This window comes from Austrofundulus limnaeus, unplaced genomic scaffold (genome assembly GCF_001266775.1).
Source record: "Austrofundulus limnaeus strain Quisiro unplaced genomic scaffold, Austrofundulus_limnaeus-1.0 Scaffold4, whole genome shotgun sequence".
Lineage (NCBI taxonomy): Eukaryota > Metazoa > Chordata > Actinopteri > Cyprinodontiformes > Rivulidae > Austrofundulus > Austrofundulus limnaeus.
In genome coordinates, this window is record NW_013952406.1 from 3,270,035 (window position 1) to 3,290,336 (window position 20,302).

Genomic DNA, 20,302 nt, shown 5'->3' on the forward strand with positions numbered 1-20,302 from the left:
AATGAGTCAAAGCAAGGCTTTGGACATGTTTTTTTATGAGAGTATAACATTATAACATGATATAAAACTCAAAAAAGTTGATTTTACATGATATTGCCCCTTCAAGACATTTTGAGGCTAATTAAGGCCTTAATTTGGGATTGATGAATTCAGTGTCTTAAGACTTTTTAAGGATCTGCAGGAATTCTGTCTTCAGTGTTGCAGCTGCATTTTATTTCAAACCTCCTATGAAGAGGCTTCAAGTAAAATGGTAACAGATAACTATGAACTTGGCCTAACTATGGTGTTTATTATTATTTTGTTGCTAATCTCTTTTTTTCTTTTCAACATCCTTCTAAGTGAAAACAAATGTAGCTTCACACAACTTCCCTGTTGTGAAATGAACAGACAAACTTAAATAAAATGGAAAAACGCCACAGAAAAAAAAAACTAAAATAATATAATTGTTCTGCGAATTCAGCAAACAATACAAAACAATCACGGCAATTTTTGTTTTTCCTGTGTTTGGTTAAACATTTGTGCGTGGGTTCGAGTGCACGCAGTGATTGTGATGCAGTTCTTGTACTCATCGGATCCCTGAGCTCTTTGTGTGACTCTGAATCAACTGCGATGGCTCTCCGGAGGCCCGTCAACGCGAGGAGGAAAACAGGAAACGGAACGCTGCGCTCAAGGACACAAAACAGGACCAGACGGCAAATTCTCACACCTTTCTATTTTAAAACAAAAACACAAATAAAAATAACTTGAAAAAAGGCCTGTGTGCACAAAGAATGCTGTTCTTTTTCCTTTTAGCTGTTACCTGTTGCAGTGGGGGCCACAGTGAGTGAACGTGCATGAAATATTTGTCAATTATTTTACGCCAAACAACTTAGGTTTTAAACCTGCGGCTTCAGGATTACAAAACCCTGAGCTGCTGTGCCCACCCCCCACCCCCCACCCCACACACACACAATCATAAACTCACATAACAGTTTCTTTTGTTAACAGTTTTCGCAGTTAAAACCTTCAAATAACCTCTGATGTAAAACACTGATTAATCCAAACAAACTGTATTTTGGCCAGAAACAATGAGCTTAGAGTCTGGCACATCGAATTCTTTCATGATTAACATCTTGCAAATCATGTAAAAAATCCAGCTGCCTCTGCAGCATGTACTCATTATCTGAGCCTCACACACGTGCAAGCGTTTTGTCAAATCTAAACACCTGATATAAGAGAGTAATAGAATTTATACCGGTATTCCGAAGCATTTATTTCTGGAAATAATGAGTCATCAGTGTGGCTTAGTAATTATGCTTGGCGACTGAAGCTGGTGTGGCTGAATCGTTCCCAGCGCGTTCCTTCACARGTTTCCACTCACCTGCAAACGAGTGTTGCGATGATGACGCACCAGGCCGTGCAGCAGCAGTCGGCGTTGGGCTGCTCCTCGCTCTTGCTGCGTCGGCAGCACAGGCAGATGGAATAGATGAGCAGGAACAGGAGGTCCAGAGCCAGACAGGCCAGCGCCACACCTCCCAGCAACAGGATGGACTGATGGACAGAGGAGAAAGATGACGGGAAGTTAAAAGCCATTATTGTTTCCATGTCTGTAACAGCAGCAATAATGGGGTTTTCTAAGAAACTGAACTCTGGCTAACACAGCTAATCAGCTTTAGAAAAGAAACGACTACAACTCAGTTATATGACTATAACCTGGTGTGGTAGCAGCTGAGAGTTGTTCCCAACATATACTTAAAGCGCTAACAAATCAATGAGCTTGTGCATAATGTAACTCACAATGTCGGACCTTTAAGACAACAACAACAACAACAATAATGAATTTTTTTTTATTATGTCAAAAAGAAAAAACAAGTAGGTCCTCTGGATGGGTTTCGTCTCTCCTCCAAGAGACTTCTTCAGTCTGATGAGTTTCAGGTGAACTCAGCCTTATAAGCACTGCCTCCACATGGACAAACAGGTTAGTCACATGCAAAAGAGGGCCATCGCCTAACAATAGGCTTGATTAGTTATATTATAATTATTATTATAATTATACTAAATAGAGCTATTGTTAGGCGATGGCCCTCTTTTGCATGTGACTAACCTGTTTGTGCAGGTGGAGGCAGTGCTTATAAGGCTGAAGCCGTGTTTCCATCCAATTTTAAATCAAATTTTGAGCAAATTTTTAAAAATTCGCAAAAATGTAAAAACGAACACAAAGAGGGAAAGAGAGAGTAAAACAAGGGGACGTTGAACCCTCGCTTGCACTCACTACATTCACATAACACGACACGGGCCAGGTGATGGGGCACATGACCCCCAATGAATAATAGAGCTAATCAAGCCTATTGTTAGGCGATGGCCCTCCTGCATGTGACTAACCTGTTTGTCCAGGCGGAGGCAGTGCTTCTAAGGCAGAGTTCACCTGAAACTCAGACTGAAGAAGTCTCTTGGACGAGAGACGAAACGTTTCACTAAAGAAGAACCCGTCCAGAAGACCTACCTATTTCTTCTTTTTGATTTTTTCTACCTGGATTACTGAGATGCATCAGGACATTTATTTATAATGGACTTTACATTTATAAAAATCTAGAAGTGCTACAATCAATAAAACAAAATAGTAACAAAACAAGGACCATAAAATAGATTTTACGTAGGGCTGGGCGATATAGCCCAAAAAAAATAACCCAAATTTTTTTCATTACAAATTCAATTTTAATCAATTATGCTTCCCACTTAATGGAGTGCCTCTGTTTCAGGTGTTGAAACAAATCTGTTGTACTCCTGCTTTTTGTAGCAAGAGCCTTCAAACAAATTTTGCTGAGGTGTTCGTTGCTCCAAGTCCGAGGTTGCAAAACCTAACCAGATCCAGATAACTGAAGAAACAGTGCCTTTTTGGGGAAGTAGATCCTCTTTCTGCCATATTGTCATGTCATGTACCAAGCATCTTAAGGGAGTGGGGTGACCTCTGAACTACAAAAGCCCCAAAGAGTGGACCGGTGGGAAAAAAAATCTTGATTTTCCCAAAATTAAATCTTTATAAATGGCAAATTCGAATTAATCGATTAAATCAATTTATCGACCAACCCTAATTTCATGTTAAAAGATAAGAGCAAAACACATTAATTAAAAGGAAATCATTAAAAATATTGAGTAAAATGTAAGATACTCTTGGTCTAACACTGACGTGAAAGGCAGTGGGCTACATGCATTCTTTCAAGGAATGCTAAGCCTTTAAAAATCTTTTTAACAACTCAAAAACGTTTTATTTTTGACATTTAATGAAGAATTGTACTGATTATTACTTATCTCATAAAACAGAAAGGAAGTGTTGCGGAGCTCCACCAGAAAATGATGAAAAAAGAAAAAGAAGAGTAAAAAAACTCCAAGTAGCTCTTAAAAAATACATTAAAATCTATGTTCAGCAACCATGCTCATCATTAGACTACACTGACAGTATTTCAAAGCTCACAGCTGAGCGATGTACAGTGATGGTTAAACCTCTGAGCCAGCAGCAGCACTTCATACAGTATGTAGGTCAGATGGAGAGGGTCTCTGTTTGCTGCATACTCCCGAGGATACATGGCTGAGGCAGATGTCCAACTCCTTTTGTTTTGCAAAAAAAACCAGGGTTGTTCTATTTATTCAGGTTTTACCCCAACAATGCACCGCAGTGAATAACCCTTTCTGATTCACCTCCGTATGTGAGCTTAACGCACACTGAACAAACAAGCAGGCCTAATAAACATGGCCTTCACATCAACTGTAGCACACACTAGCAACAGACTGGCTGATCAAGCACAGTTGGATGACTTGGCTCTTGCACATTGCTCTACATAAAGCAGCCAGGAGCAAAGACGGCCGCACTAACGGTCTGTAATTTGGGCGCATCGCTGACATACGGAAACACGCCAGTCACTCAAGGTTGCATCACTAAGATGCATAATAAGCACCACTGACAGCTCGGCCATCTGGGCAAGTTCAGACCTCTGCTTAAGCCCGCAGGAAGAGCTGCGTTAATAATTAGCAGCATGTCATCATTAAATGTTAAGTGTTTTAAGGGTTTTAAAAAACAGCTCAGCAATTAGTTCTTTTGTGTGACATTTTACTCTACTCTGACAGGAGAGAATATGTTCAGCTAAAGATCTTTGTGATTTGAATAAGCTGTGTATCAGTCATGTTTTTGCTTGTGGACACAGCTATTTGTCTATAATTCACATTGAATTGATTTAAATCAATCTCACTAAGACACTCACTGGTCTTTTTGTAGCCAGTTCTTTGCCCATCAAAAAGCTTTTTGTATAGTGTTAATTTTATACATCATTCTTAGTGAAAAATCTTTAAGATGGAGAGCTGAGACAGCAAATATTTGACATGGACTCATATAAATCCAAGTAAAACAAAGATATGAAGAGTTCCGCACCTTACACGACTTTTATCTTCCAAGCTGCATACCTGTACAAGACCTAGCACATCTCCATAAACTGCCGTCAGTCTGGGACACGTCTTCCTGTTTCTCAGGAACCACGTCTTACTTCTCCATTATCTGACTCACTTCCAGATCATATGGAAACTTTGAATCTTGTTTTTGCAACTTTGCAGTTTTTCCACCCCTACATAAACACTTTATTAATCTTACTGCTCCCCTGCTGCACAGAACATTTGGTGTGAAAATATCAGAATCCAGTAAGGATGCCCATAACAAAACAAACAAAACTTCCTGCCTAGCAGACAGCTGGTGAAATAATCAGCTGAACCAGCTGTTTCTACGGAATTTGTGTTGTAATCCCTGACTTCCCACAATGCAGCTTTGAGTGACTGCTAAACATAAAGCTAAATGAAGACAATATAAACTGCTCTAATCTCTGACACTAATAATAAATTACTCTCCTTACAATCAATCCCACCAAAATATTTGGAATATGGACATGAAAATGTGACCAAAAGGTCTTTCAAACAAGCTAAAAGAAAGACAAATTATCACTTTTCCATAAAACTGTCAAATCCTTGAACAAATGTATTACTGCTCTCCCACCACTGTTAGCTACTTAACAGGCTCCTTTTTGACCCTGGCACGAATCAAAATGCCAACTTAAGTATCTGTTTGCATACATTTGTCTTTGAAAAGGTACTCTGGTGTATTGGTGCTGCTTGAGAGGAGTAAAAGATACTTAGACTTAAGGGAAATGAACATTTAAAGTTTGCTTGTGTCAGCTTTGGGTGGCTTTGACTACAGGCCAGCTGGCTCATGTCTGGGGAAAAGGGTCAAGGCTCGGATACAACAGCTTCACACAGATGGTGACACGGATAGTTAAGGTGAAATAAAGACACAGGTGTTTACAGATCACCTGTAACTGATAAAATACGTCAGTGTTGCAAACTTGGACAAATATTTGCCCAACGTTAAGCGTGCAGCAAATATAATCATTGGACGTGTTCTTAGTTTTACCTGTTGGTATGTCCAGTCCTCGGGTTGGAAATCACTACTTGTTTGCTCAAACTTGATGTTGAAATGGGGCAGTCGGTGCAGAAGGTTCACCCACCATGGTGGGGAGTATTCAACCACTGCTGCCATGGCGAGTAAAAGTAAAAAATAAATAAATAAGACCCGATCAAGTAAGGATGCTTTCAGCTGTAAAAAGGCAGAGAATCCACTTCATCCAGTCTGAGTGTCCAGGAAAAAAAAAAAAGAGGCAAAAACGCTGTTGATCTCGTCAAAAATGTTAACTAGTAGCTGACACACAAGCACCTACTGCTAGTTGCAGTTTCACAATAAAAAAAGGATAAGTGAGATTTAAAACCAGCTTAAATCACATCACCCTAGAGCACCAAAACAACAGTTAACTTGGTAGCTCGCCTTCAAATCTAACCTTAAAAAGGAGCGAGCTAGTTACCCTTAACCCTACTAGCTTAACTGTTGCTAATAACTCGTGTTAACACGGAACTTCCTGTTAGCTGTAAACACCAGAGCTCGGAGAACCGTAAATTAAATGTACTTTCCTAAACAGAATCTCCTCTAACTAGTCGCAAATGTAGAGTTAGCTAACGTTTAGCCGCTAGTTAGTTTCCTCCACTGAGATTCAGAGCCGGAGGGAGAAGTCTCTTTTGTTCCACTTGACATATCTGGTATGGCGCTTGGTTACATCCCAGTCGGTGTCTCACTTCGTCTCTTCCAGACCCCACTGCAATCTCTCACGCTTCCTTCTCCGGCTGACTTCCCCCATTCAGATACCGACGGTCGGGGGAGTTTGAAGACTGGAGCCAACAACGCGAAGCAAGAATATTACCCAGCCTGACTCGAACGCAACTCAGAATCAACGGTACAAAAGTGAGCCTGCAGCGCCACCCAGAGGCGCCTCCGAGTCAAGCAAGGGAGATTACATGAGCATCGGAAACATGAAAACTTCCCGTCCAACGCGCGTTTCAGAATTTATGTAAAATCTACAGTTTCGTCACGGAATGAGAATCAAAAGCACAGACAGTAAACAAAAGGTCAAATAACTAAAACAAAACAAAGTGCAATTATTTAACTGTCCTAATTAAGAGAGAGTTCACATTTGAACTTAGGGTCAGTATAAATAATGAAATTTACGAGCCACCTGAAGGCAGCATAATTTACGCAGACGAAAATGAGAAAAATGAGGAACAGGACGCAAACAAGAAAACCTCACAGTAGTGAAACTATGAACTCATGATTTACAAATATAAATCATTTGCCACATCGGTTCGTTAAAACACAGACTACAGATTGATGCTGACTTTGAGACGATAACAGCTGCAACATAAACACAAAAGCTTATTTGCTCTTTAAACCTTTATTGCAGCAGGTACGCGGTGATGCACGTAGGTGGCAACTTGTTCCACTTCACCGGGTTTGGACTTCAACCAGAGAGCTCACTATAACTTTAAGAAGCAAATTACTTACATTTTTTTCCCTTCTTCTTCTTCAGGAAATCACATGGAGGTGCTTTTGTGCTCACATGACAGTCCGAGACATGGCAGGAGAGATCAATGAAGGTAATGCGCTAACTTTCTACATCCTTTGAAAAGAGGCGATATATTATTTTTAGGGGGAATATTCTTAACGAGGGAAAAACATTTAGAAAAAAGTTGATCAACGCGTGAATCTATTTAATCTTATAGCCACGATGTGAATTTATTTGGATGAAGACGCCTCGTTAAAGTCCTCATTAGCGCTTTATTATTAATCTTAGCTCAGCTGATTTAATCAGCTGCCGCAGCAACGATTATTGCTGATCATGGCAACCTGTTGCTGAATGTCTTGTTGCCGTTTTCCCCTCCATTTGAAAACTTGTGTGATTATAAAAAAAACCCTTAAGCTTCTACTCATAAAACATGACATTTATCATCTTTTTCTTGTTTTTTTTTCTTGTCAATCTTAAAAATACACGTGTTGGGAAAAAACAGTTACACTTCTACAAAAATAGATTTAGAGAAAATGACAAAGTCAAATGATAATTTAAAACTGATTAGYTTAACTCTTGATAACTCCACTTGTATGATAGCTTTCATATCAAATGTTTTCTTTTTTTAACATTTAGGTATTTGTGATGCCATGTGCTCTTTTAGGTTCTGTTCCTGCTTATTACAGAGAAGTGTACGAGGCCATTCGTTGCAGGACAGAAGAAAAAGTGCAACTTGAAGTTTTTCAGAGACTTCTTCAAAGGACCGARCTCTCCAAGGCGGCTCTCAACCAGGTGGGGTGAAAAGTTTCTGTAAAATCCTCACGATGCCGAAGCAAAGAACATCTCCAAAACTGCAGTACGACTGTGGTTTGGTTTGCMCTGCCAAGAAAACGACTAAAAACGACCGAAGCTGAACTCGCAGATCAAGAACGTCACTTTCTGATTGCAGCATTTTGTCTCATTTTGAATCAAAACAGACTTCATGGAGGGAGACGCACACAAGAGACCAGACTGGAATTTGCCTCACAGTTTTTGAGAAAAGTTTATGGGACTGATGAGCCAAAAATAAATAAATAAAAATCACATCAACTGTGAGGCATTTTGAGTGTAAAARGGCACCAACAAATGAATCTGTTTGTACATCCCTCTTTCTGTGAAATACGTGTCATTCAGACGGAAAAACGAGGAAACAAAAATCTTTTGTGTATCTGTGAAACAATCACGAAGGTGTAAAGTGCGTATAATTTCAGACACAAGTCATGGTTTAGTAGAATTTCCCTTTTCTTGACCTTGTTGCATATCACCCCCTTCGTGTCCAATGAGTGCTTTTTGTGCACAGAGGAATGCAAACCACAGCTAAAGTTGGATCTCTGACTGAGAACGGTCAACCTTCAGGCCATGTTGTCTTTGTCTTTTTCAGATTGCCGAGAATGTTGACTCCCCGGATAGATTCCTGAGCAAGCTGTCCTTCTACAAAGGGCTGGCTTTGATCGCTCTCGCTCAGCAGGGGAAGCAGCCGACACCCAAACTCCTGGAAAACTGCATACAGGGTAGGTGAGACCGCCTCACCGACAACCGTGGCAGCAAGAAGTTTGGCTTAATGAGTAGCTCGAAGATTCTTTGCTGTGTCCAAAGGCAACCTCAGCCATCCCTCATCTGTCGCTGGGGGGCAAATGTCACCCTTTTACTGCCTCACATGGTCCGTTTACCACTGGAATAAACCCAATAACTGTTTTTTAGCATCCGACATACATTTGCAAATATTTAACTAAAAGTCCCTTCTGTTTTATTTTCACATGCTGAGACATGGAGATGCCTCTTCGGAGTCAAATCAATTTAAGATGGCTGCCAGAGAAAAGTGACCTTAGCAAACATAAAACTGGCTACTACAGTTCAGTCAGATGGGCAAAAATTAGCTAAAACTGGATGTAGTAGTTGAAAGTCACTCTCAAATACATCTGTATAAATATATACTGAGCACTAACTAATTGTACAGGATCTACTTGATTTTAATGAGTGCTAACTGTTGCAGCTTATCGACAAGTCGGTCAAAAGTGGCTATGACTTAAGTTTTCCAATAATGAGCTAAAACTTTGTGTGGCAGRAGGCGAGAGTCTTCTTTAAAGAGGACAAATCATGTTTTTAAATCCTTTTTACACATTTAAATCGTTTAGTTGGGGTCTATATAAAGTAGAACTTCAATGCTTTGGTCTGAATTTTTCCTTATTGTAACTCCACAAGCCCCTCTTTCCCCTCTTCTCTGAGGTGTGTCTCAGATTAACTCGTTTTGAGGCTGTCTCTTTAAATCCAGATGAGGGGTTTTGCCCCCCGCCCCCTCCAGCTTCCGGACCGGTCCATTTCAGTTTGAGAGATGGGACTATAACAGAAAATGTTTTATTTACAAAAAAATCAACTACTTAACATTAAAGATTCAACCACTAAAAATGTGGATTTTGCATGATATGTCCTCTTTAAACACAAACATCAAGCGCTAACACATTTTTTTCGACATGCCTCAATGTCACATGTGATCATGCAAAACGTTTTATTACAAGGTTTGCAGGTTGTAACTGATTTATTTCTCATCATAAAAGTATTTTAGCCTAAAACTTTGCCGTTGAAATGCAGCGAATGATGAACGTTCCTTAAGCCAGTGGTTCCCAACCCTGGTCCTCAAGTAGCCCTATCCAGCATGTTTTACTTGTTTCCCAGCAGGTCTTCAGAAGATTGTTAATCACTCATTCATACAAACCAGGTGTGTCAAATCAGGGAAACGTAAACAAGCAGGAAAGGGGTCCTTGAGGACCAGGGTTGAGAATCACTGATTTAATACATGTTATCTGATTTATTATTTACATTAAATGGCAAAGAATCAATGGCTTCCAGAGGCAATACTAAAAAAACATAAAACTGAGTCTGTATTATATTTAAAAATGTCTCATCAAGATCAGAGAAGCTCTTGAGGTGTTGGTCAACATTTAAAGCAGTGATTTTTAGATGTTTTCCTGATTTGACACACCTGGTTTGTATGAATGAGTGATTAACAATCTTCTGAAGACCTGCTGAATAATAGAGAAACAAGTAAAACATGCTGGATAGGGGTCCTTAAGGACCAGGGTTGTGAACCACTGCCTTAAGCTAAGCCTTTAATTATACTCTGTTTTTTTTTCCATGGTGGGAGGACGATGGGGGACATTTTATGGTTTTACTTGAGGTCACCATTCTGCAGATTTAACTCAACTGTCCACAACGCTCTGTTTTAAAGCACTCTTGTTTTTTCAGGTGCAGCCACTATGGCAGATTGCTTTGTGCTACTTCCTTGTCTTTTTTTTTTAGAACCGTTTTCTACAAGAGTGACAGTAAACTGCATTCAAAGTATCTTGGAATGTCCCAGCAGGAATAATAACAGATAGAAGAATGTGCATAATACTGTTCCAATTAGAGACAGAGTGAAACCGGAAAGGGGCTTTAAAAACAAGCATTCCTCAAAGTTTTGAAATTCACGTCACTCCTGGCTGCATTGATTCCAGCACGGAGAACAAATGTTAGCTCTGCTCGTGTGTGCTCGACAGAGTTCCCCAAACCTCAGCTGGGGGAGCCGAGGGAGCTGAGCGCTCTGAGGATGCAGCCGGCTCAGGACGACGCGCTGACCATTTCACAGACGCTGGACCAACTCCTGTCCAGAGACACGGTCCAGGTGGAGCTCATTCCCGAGAAGAAGGGCCTTTTCCTCAAACATGTGGAGTACCAGGTCACCAGCCAGGCAAGGATCTTTAAAATACCAGCATTTTTTTTACAAGRGCTCGTACAAAGTACCTGGAGCCAATACTTCATTCTTAATAAAGCTGGCAGTTGGACAGCCCTAGTGAAAATGTACTGTGCATATATTGCGACTAGGCGTGCAACAATAAAGAAAATTCACAATTCGGTTCGTTTCGATACTTTAGTGTCATGGTTTGATCTTTTTTCAATACAAAAAAGAGAAATTTTCATGCCCTGCTTAACTTATAATTTATTGAAATTTAAATATGAACATTTGTTTAACCTCAAAAGTACAGTTTTTAAATTAAATCTTGCTGAAACAGCAAGTTTCTCAACGGATCTGCGCTCCACAATGCAGCCTAGGTGGAGTAGTCGAACACAGATTCACCGATCCTTCAACACAGCATTTTCAGAAGACAAGTTGATAAAAGAACCTTTTAAAAATCTGTATTGCTCCATACATAGTGCGTATTGAACATGTGTTGTTGCTGCCCTAATTGTGACGTATGCTCCTGCAAATTTACAATTTTTCTTTTTCTTCATTTAGCGTTACAAAATATCCGTTTACAGACGCTACAGCGACTTTGACGTCTTTCATGAAGTTTTGCTGCAGAGATTTGCCTACAGAGTGGTTCCAGCTCTGCCACCTAAAAGAATGTTGAAAGGAGGTATGGCTTTTATTGTGTGTGCGTGAATGTGTTCTGTTAGCAAAATATCTCATGACCCACCGGACAGAWTTTTTAAGAAAACTTTCCTCTCTCAACAAAAGATGATCTCAGTCTAAATCTGTAAAAATGTCAGGCCTCAAACTTTGTTCATATTTTATTTAATTACATTCATAATTGATCTCGGAACTCATCATTGTGTCGAGATGTTTGGGTTTAAAAACTCCAGATTAAAAAAGGCTGCGAAACATTTTAGCTTGCGGCTACTTCTGAAGAGTAACTTTTTTTTGTTTATGTATAAAAAAAATAAACATTTCTTAGTCACAATATAGATTTTGAGCCATTACAGATCCTCAGAGCAGTTGCCTGACAGAAAGCAGTGATGCATAAAATGAGSCCGTTTCACTTCAAAAATTTAATTATAGCTTTAGGTGATAATTATGTGAGTTTATTCACATGGTTGAAACCTCACAGAAACACTCTCTGGTTTTAGTTGTGCCACAGGTAGTTTTTTTCTTCTTCTCTCAGATCTCACCYAAATAAAATGAGCTTAGATGTGCAAAATTAGTGGAATTATTTTGTGTTTTTATTTGTAATTGATTAAATATTTTAAGCTTTCACATGGAATTAACATTCTTTGACAGGTAATAGTTTTCCTCATGTCCTTGTATTATAAGCCTACTAATTTAATTTCTGATGGCAGACTGAACATATATAATATTTATAGTATTCAGAGGTTTATAGCAGCTAAGTACATTTACTTTGTTAAAGTACTGAAGTCATTTTTTGAGGATTTGTTATTTTACCAAGTACTTTTAAGATCATTACTTTTACTTTTATTTTCTTACATTTTGAAACTAAAAGCAATACTTTTACTTTAAAATTTAACACCTAGTTACAAAATGAAATGTGTCTGAACTCAACATGAAAGAGTTGTTCATGCACTCTAAAAAYGGAAGTGTTGAATTTATTGAACCAGGTTATGTCACTTGGTTACACTAAACTGAGTTGTTTTTTTTAAAGAAAATGCGTAAATTGCTCAATTTACTNATATATAGGTTTAGTGGAATACTTTTACTTTAGAAGTACTTTTAATTTCCCAGTTTTTGTGAATAGTTTTATGACTTTTACTGAAGTACTTTTCTCATCAGTGAAATTTATTTTTTACCAAAGTCATTTTCTGTTCGGGTATTTTTACTTTTGCTTATTTTTTTCCAAGTAGTTTTATAGACCTCTGATAGTATTTATCAAAAGTACACCTTGGTTTAGTTTTAGTTCCAGTAAAAATCTTCCTTGAGGTTTTTCTTTGTGTTCAGTACAGTACATACTTGGGATGCCAGATAAGATATAAATATTTGAAATTAGGTTTTGTTTCACATACAAGTGTTCGTATTTGTGTTGTAACTATTCAAATCCATAACCTGGGTCTGCACTTCTGCTCGGAGTTCTTTTGTGTATTTTTGCAGAGTTCTTTCCTTCTAAATAATTTCTCCAGCAGTAGTTTTTTTTCCGTGTATTTCTCTGCAGTCTTGACCTCAGTCTCTGAGCGCGAGTTCATCGAGGGGAGGAGACGAGCTCTCGGCAGATTTATTAACTTGGTGGCTTGCCATCCCTTCTTCTCTGAGGATGAGCTGGTGAAGACCTTCCTCACCTTCAATGGCTCCGTATGTTGATTTTTTAATGCGCTCCCTGTTTTCTGTTTTTTTCTTGCTGCACAATAAGTCCTATCTTGATGATTCATGTCAGGGAAACACATCCTGTTTCAGTTACACTCTGTGTCCTTTTCCACTCATCCTCTCCTCATCCTGCTTCCGACACAGGATGTTCAGACCAAGCTGCGTGACACTTGTAAGAAAACGGGTGATGAGTTCATGACCCACAGGATTGCAACCCAGGCAAAGGTTTGTTATGTAATTGTATGAATACTGAGTCAGCATTTACACTAATATCTATCTTTTCTTCTTTTTTTTTTTACAATCAAACTGGTTCTAAGTTAACCAATTATTATATATCAAAATTTTCAGCTAAATTAAGAATAATGTTAGGTTGTTGCTCTCTATTTTTACTTTTTAAGTTATTTTAGTTTAAAATACAACGTGCTGGACTTGTTTTGCAGGAATATCTCCCAGCTGACATTCAGGCTCAGTTTTCAACAAGCAGAGATGTGATTAGAAATATCCACAACAGCTTCCAAAAGCTGCGAGACAGAGCAGAGAAGATGGCTGATCGCTCAAAGGAGAACGCGACGGATCTTCTCATGTTTGGCCGGGAGCTCAGGTGTTTTATTATTAAGGTTCTAAAGTTAGATCTGCAATATCCAGAGGCTTTTCAAAAGACCAGATTCAAACACTTGGTAGCTAAGACACTCCAATATTAGATTCTSTCTTTATTAATGTTGTCCCTGACAGCACTCTGGGCTCAGACGCTTCGCCTCTTCCCTCCCTGGCCTCCTCGCAGAGCACCTGGGGGACCCTGCGTCAGTCTCTGAAGAGTCTGTCCGTCGAGTTTTCTGTTTTATCTGACAAAGCTGCTCAGCAGGTARACAATTCAGCATTTCCCCGCTGTGTTTCGCTCCAAACAGGCACTGCGAGATGACAYTTGTTCTGTTTGTGTCTTCAGGGCAGGCGGGAGGAGGATGATGTTGTGGAGAAGCTGAATTTCTTCCTAGATTTGCTTCAGTCGTACAGGGTGAGCGAGTTTCACTTCAGGTCTTTTTGTGTTGTCTTTCAAGTCCAGGTCGAAGAGATAACAACCAGATTGAGTTGGATTATCTTTATAGTGAGACAAAAGTCGAGATTTTGATGTTTTAACAGCGGCACGTCATGCCAGGTGTCAAGCATGGTGGTGGAGGGTTGATGATTTGGTGAGCAACTGCAGGACCTGAGCATTTCAAGCTGCGATGAACTTTTCTGTAAAGCAAATGAGTCTGACAGTCATTTCATCTGTCCGACAGCTGCAGCTTGGCTCAAAACCAGTCCTGCAAGCACGGCAGTAAATTAACAACAAAATGGCTACAAAAGAGAAGATTTTCAAAGTCCAAAAAAAAAAAAAAAAAAAAGAGCCAAAACAGTCATAGTTTTTCAATAACTTCACGAAAAATGTTAATGTCAGTGTCAATTTTATGTATATATAGCACATAAAAACAACATGAGTTGACCAAAGTGCTTCACAATTCAGCCAAGTAAATGTATGAAACCACAAAGCTACACAAAAATGTAAAAAATAAAATAAAAAAAGTAATTTAGAAAAAAAAAACCAACATTAAAACATTGGCTCTAAAAGAATCTCAAACTCTTCCAGAATGAAAGACCAAAGAGTAAAGATGAGTTGTAAATTTAGATTTAAAATTCTCAGCAGTCCAAATGCAAAAAGGTAAGCCATTCCAACGGTTTGGGGCAGAAACTGCAAAAGCCTCTAAATTTTAGCCCAGATCTYGGAACATCTTAGAGAAGCTGGTTGGATGACCGAAGTGCTCTAACTGAAGTATGGATGTTAATGAGATCACACAGGTAAGATGGGGCCAGACCTGTTGAAACTTTAAAAGTATCCCTAAACGAACAGGAAGCAATGGAGTGAAGCAAGAACCAGGGATATGTTTGTGTTACAAATGTGTTATAAATGTTAAAATTTTATTTTTTTAAATACATGAAAATGGTGAGAATAAAGCATACAAAACAAGAAGTGTGTTGGTGTAACTGTTTATTATTGGTTTATAAAGGTTTRAGCCCAATTAATGAATGCCTAATTTATAAAGGTACTGTTGCACAGTGAAGCCAGTTATGTCATATTMTTTCCCCCAATTCTTCTCCCGTCACTCCTGGTTTTTATGTAACACTACTATAAAGTGCCATTTTTCTGACATCTCCCATCAGATAACAAGAAGTGCTGTTGTGTGTTTTTCTAGGATCTCTGTGAGCGTCACGAGAAGGGCGTTCTMCATGAGCACCAGAAAGCTCTGCACAAGTACAGTGTGATGAAGAGGCAGATGATGAGCGCCACTGTGCAGTCCAAAGAGCCGGCATCTGTGGAGCAGCTGGAATCACGAATCGTTCAGGTCATTGTTCTCTTTCACTCTGGCTCGGGTCCCCTCTCGCATGCAACACGTGGTTTAAAAGCTGGTTTAACTCAGCTATCCAATGCTACACAGCTGACTAAAGGGCTCGCTTCAGCTGAGGATATCTGCACTGCAGTTAAAGTTCACATTCAAGCCTTAATTAMTGTGGAACTGCTTAATGATGTTGTTAAGTAAAGGAAGAATAAATTAAATTAAAAATGAGGAGTTTAAAGAGCAGAGCTCAGCAGACCCTTTTTTTAATGCACAAAACACACTGGAAACGAAGAAAATCCCAAAAAGCATAACCTTCTCTTTCATCCCTTTGAAATATTCTGTGTAATGTTGTAAAAAAAAAACAGGCACATTTTGAAAAAAATCAAAGCACCACCTCAGTCACCGCAAAGCTGAGTCAAGTTAAGACAGTAATTAACTTGCTGRATACTCTTTCATCTTGCAGAGACAGTTCCCTTTAGTCAGTGGAGTRGGTTTGTTTTGGTCACATTTGCAGCGTAAATCCTCCTAAAACAATATAACGTTTTTGTTTAGGATTAATTTACTTTCAGCTTAGACTCTGACCATTTGTAGTCCACTCTTTCCCACTAGTCTTCAGTTATGTGCTAGRTTTTCTCATGAAGTCTTAAAATTTACTAAAAAGTATTCTGGATTGGCATGGATGCAACAACAATACATTTTTTTAAAGGGGCAACATCATGTAAAATCAACTTTTTTGAGCTTTATATCATGTTATACCATTATCCCCTCATCCAAGACATACCCAGAGTGCTGCTTTGACTCGTTCATGCATATTTATGAAATCCTGTAGTGTCCTGTGGCAGCTATTCAGGAGAACAAAAATGTCTGGTTGGCCTTAGAACCTCCTTTTTAGGAGCAGCTCCTCCTCTGGGCTGTGTCTCCAAGCCGAGCTTCCTCATCACAGAGCACACCTCCCCTGCGACTCCTGCAGGCCATCGGCAGCAACAACTAGCAAAAAATTGGTGAAARRGCACGTCTGCTGAGCTCGTAATATTTCTCAGTCCYGTCCTTTTCGGATTATAAAATGCCTTTGAGGAAATAGATTTTCAGATGCCAAGGAGACTACCCTCTTTATAAGCTTGTCATGGATGACACGGTTCCTAAAAAAACGGTCGGACTTCAATTTTGGAAGTAACCCTCCGATGAAAAAAAGTTATATTTGTGCGAGCCACTTTACGGATGATAGCTTTCTGAACAAAAGGGAATTTAACAGTGGACTAATAAGATTATCACTAAAAGACGATGCAGTTCCAACACTCAGAATTTCACACAAACACTGTTGMCACCTGCCCAGATAAGCTGAAAAACAACTCAAGCTGTTTCCTTTGGTTGTTTGGTCTATCTCTGATCTACGGTCACCATTCATAAATTATACTATGATCTGTGTTCTATAACTGGCTTACACTACATTTTAGTAATAAATAAAAGAGCTTAACCTTAACGTGCGTGAGGATGACTGGGCAATACAGTATCTAACCAAGCTGAAACATCATCTCTGTGCTCGCTCCTGGTCTTCAATAAACCAACTTTCTGGTCTGACATGAGATCATTCAAGTAAGCTTCAGTAGTTCCCGAGTTGCACTTTTCCAAAACCAAAACTGTACAGTATGATGTTGGTGCTTTTTATATTATCATTGCAACAAAACCAATTGCTGCTAAGACAGATTGTAAATGGCATGAAGCTGTTGTGATGACGTGCAGAAATGGGCGTGACTGCAGCGGTAGGAGGTTCTTAAAGAGACGGAGGCCAAAATCAAAGCATTTAGAAACGGCTGAGATGTASAGTCAAAAAGCATTTTAATAACTGAAGCTGACAGTTACTCTATTTTGGTACAGAATTAAACTATGTGCCAGAGAGCACATAATACTGGCCCTTTTTAAAAATGAAATTCCTCTTGTGATAGCCTAATCTGTCCATAATCCCATTACTTACAAAAGCATAGACAGATTTTCTTCGTAATGTGCTTCTTTTTATTTAATTAATGCAAATTTGCATTATTAATATTATGTATTTTTTTTAATAATTCTTCTAACAGCAAGAAAGTGCCATTCAGACCATGGAGCTGCGTAACTACTTCTCCTTGTTCTGCCTTCATCAAGAGACACAGCTCATCTTCACCTACCTTCCAATCACTTCCCACATCCTRGGGGCTTTTGTTAACTCCCAGGTCCAAGGACACAGAGAGGTATGGCTGTTTGGAAATCATTTACCTTCAGGCCTATCTTTAGAATGGTCCACTCAMTTTATAAATCAGCTTTTAAAATTCAACAAAATAACCAACATTGATGATTGATGTGACTGAGAAAAATACAAAAAATTCACCCGGGATTTGAGCCGGCCTAACATCAGTGTGAAAGAAACCGTGCACATCGTTCATTTTATTTTAAAATCAAAGCAAATGAGACAAGTGACATGAGCTTTTTATTTCCTTTTCAGATGGGAGAGGTGTGGAATGAGCTCCAGCCAAAACTCGGGTGTCTTTTTGGTGGTAAAAACGGGTTGAAGCCTCCCATTTAGAACCTAAACACACAGGAGGGGAAAAAAGAAACACTGCTCACACGCTGGAAAATAAAAAGCTCTGTGAGCTTAAGGCAGAAATGCATTAAGCACAACTGTTCACATCTATTATACAACATACATCTCAGCTAGTAGGAGAATTTGAATTTCATAATCTTTGCATCCATTATAAGTTGGATTACTTGCAAAGGACAATTTGCTTGTTTTACAATCCTACATGGCAGCAAAGAAAATGCTTAAAACTGTATTAAAAGAGAAGCAAAATGAATGACATTATATTTATACATGTTTATAAAGTATCCATGTAAAACCTGTAAGAAATCAAACACACTAAGCTCCTGGAGACACAGCAAGACGGATTTTTATTCTCCTGCAATTAGTTGAATTTAACAAATATAAGGCTTTTATATTAATTTGCAAGATTATGCAGTCCCAGAGTTCGTCATTTTTGACAATTTTTCACTTTTTATCTTTTTATAATATAAGGCTTTTATATTAATTTACAAGATTATGTAGTCCCAGAGTTCGTCATTTTTGACAATTTTTCACTTTTTATCTTTTTATACAATGAGGCTTGAAAGATTGGGGATTTTTTTTTTCCATAAACGTGATCTTTAAGTCAACAAATATTTATGCATCTTCTGAAGTCAATAAAGAGAATCTAACTGACAAAAACATGAGGGGATGCTGGATTTTATTTAAAGAACTCACCAACACCAGGGCTGTGGAAAAGGACAGTTTTCAGGATGGCTCATGTTTACAGGATCAAAATAGTACGCATCTGAGGATACATACTATTTCTGTAATTTTTGTTTCTAATGAAAAACATTTTGCTTAAAGAAAGGAAAATATTGAGCTCAAGTTTGTAAATGTATTCCCATTTCTGATACATGGAGGTGGCGGTATCATGGTCTGGATCCACTTATGGCACCAGTATAAAAAGGATTAAGGCACACAGATTATATATATTTATTAATAAACTATTACTGCAAATACAGTATGAAACATTTGGTTTTCCAAGTTTAAATGRGAGTAAAATTATAATAGTAAATTTTGTAAGCATTTTTAATTGCTGAACTACTGAATCAGTCATTTAAAAATAAAATAAAACAGATTGTTCTGTGTTTTTGCCATTTAGCAGCTTTGAGTCACCTGAACATTTGAAAAACTGATAAAAAAGGAGAAATTATGTTACAGTCACAATCTTACATTCAAAAACAAAAGCAAAAAAAAAAAAAAAACGTCCAGTTGAGTCCATACCTCTTGTTTCGTTCAACCAAAACCAACTGCAAACATTAACAGTGTTTACTTCCTGTGACTAAAGATTCAAAAGATCGATGTCTTTGGGTGCCAGACGTATAAACGGCACCAGGAACCGTTCAGCAAATCTCCTGCACCTCCACCAGTGTGTGGCCGAGGATCACGTCGTGACCCTGAAACTTAAAGTATCCCAGAAACTTCTTCTTCTGCAGCATCAGTGGGAACCACAGGATATCATCAGCCCACATCTGACTGAAGGGGATTTTATCGCTGTCAAACCACTGAGGTCTCATTTCTGAAAAAAACAAAACAAAAACAAATGTATTGGCTACAAAATTAACACCTGTCTGAGGATACATACTTCTCATGTCATGAATAAGCAAGCCCCTAAATAGTTCAGATTCCTGCATATATCAAGTTAACAGTATCTTAGTTTTCTTCATTCTCTCTTCAGTTCCTGCTCTGACTTCTGTTACCCTCCAGATCCCCACCCCCCCCCCCCCCCCCCCCCCGCAGCTCTTGTGTGCCTGCTGTGGAGGTTTGGCTTCTTCGTGCGTCTCTGTAAATGTTTGGTCTTCACCCCAGCTGACCTTGGCTTAATTATCAGTAAACACTCACTGAGAAGTCTTTGCGTGAGTTGCCAAAGGTCTCGTCTCTCTCCAGTTTACTGTCAGCCTCTTAAGCCTTTATTCTGAAAACGTACCTAAAACCCTCTTTATTGCAACACAAACATCTCTGCACTTAAAAAGGAACTGAATCGTTCTGTGCCGTTACGATTTAGTTGCTTTTGGGTTTTAAAGCTAAATGGAAAGGATGAAAACGCAGATTCTGCACAGCTTTGAACCAGTGAACTTCTTGCTTCAGTTCAAACCATAACCTCATCATATTACCTGCGACCTTTCTCTCTTCTTAAATTAAACCTGACAAAGAGCTGAATAAACTGGACTCTGAATCAAAACGATCTTTTCTCCTCTCAGCGAGTCTCACGTTTACACAACCATAACCTGTTAACTGTCAGAAAGGGACTGGTGTGAGATCAGGTAAAAGGAAGTTGATGCAAGAGGAACAAACAAGTAAAATAGGAACCTTTGTGGGATTAAAAACA

General features: G+C 38.9%; 3 protein-coding genes across 5 annotated transcripts in view; 1 reads left to right on the plus strand and 2 right to left on the minus strand.

Moving 5' to 3' along the window:
* The window catches only part of ttyh3a (tweety family member 3a), a 25,644-nt gene extending 19,345 nt beyond the window's left edge, over positions 1-6,299 (minus strand). For both annotated transcript variants that reach the window (XM_014023555.1, XM_014023546.1), the window contains exons 1-2: positions 5,429-6,299; positions 1,361-1,530 (exon numbers count right to left, since the gene is read on the minus strand). In XM_014023555.1, coding sequence (XP_013879009.1) covers positions 1,361-1,530; positions 5,429-5,554 — 296 coding nt within the window. In that variant the 5' untranslated portion in view covers positions 5,555-6,299. The remainder of the gene's footprint in view (positions 1-1,360; positions 1,531-5,428) is intronic.
* A 630-nt stretch (positions 6,300-6,929) lies between these two features.
* On the plus strand, positions 6,930-18,010 carry snx8a (sorting nexin 8a; the record flags this gene model as incomplete). Its single annotated transcript, XM_014023536.1, is given in 13 exon segments — positions 6,930-6,996; positions 7,570-7,697; positions 8,326-8,455; positions 10,478-10,668; positions 11,215-11,335; positions 12,860-12,996; positions 13,153-13,233; positions 13,449-13,609; positions 13,741-13,870; positions 13,952-14,020; positions 15,237-15,386; positions 17,456-17,605; positions 17,857-18,010. Coding segments are annotated over 13 exon segments (1,596 nt in total), but the record flags the coding sequence as incomplete, so codon positions are not given.
* An 880-nt stretch (positions 18,011-18,890) lies between these two features.
* Positions 18,891-20,302, minus strand: part of nudt1 (nudix (nucleoside diphosphate linked moiety X)-type motif 1) — a 5,492-nt gene continuing 4,080 nt past the window's right edge. For both annotated transcript variants that reach the window (XM_014023589.1, XM_014023581.1), the window contains exon 4: positions 18,891-19,492. In XM_014023589.1, coding sequence (XP_013879043.1) covers positions 19,317-19,492 — 176 coding nt within the window. In that variant the 3' untranslated portion in view covers positions 18,891-19,316. The remainder of the gene's footprint in view (positions 19,493-20,302) is intronic.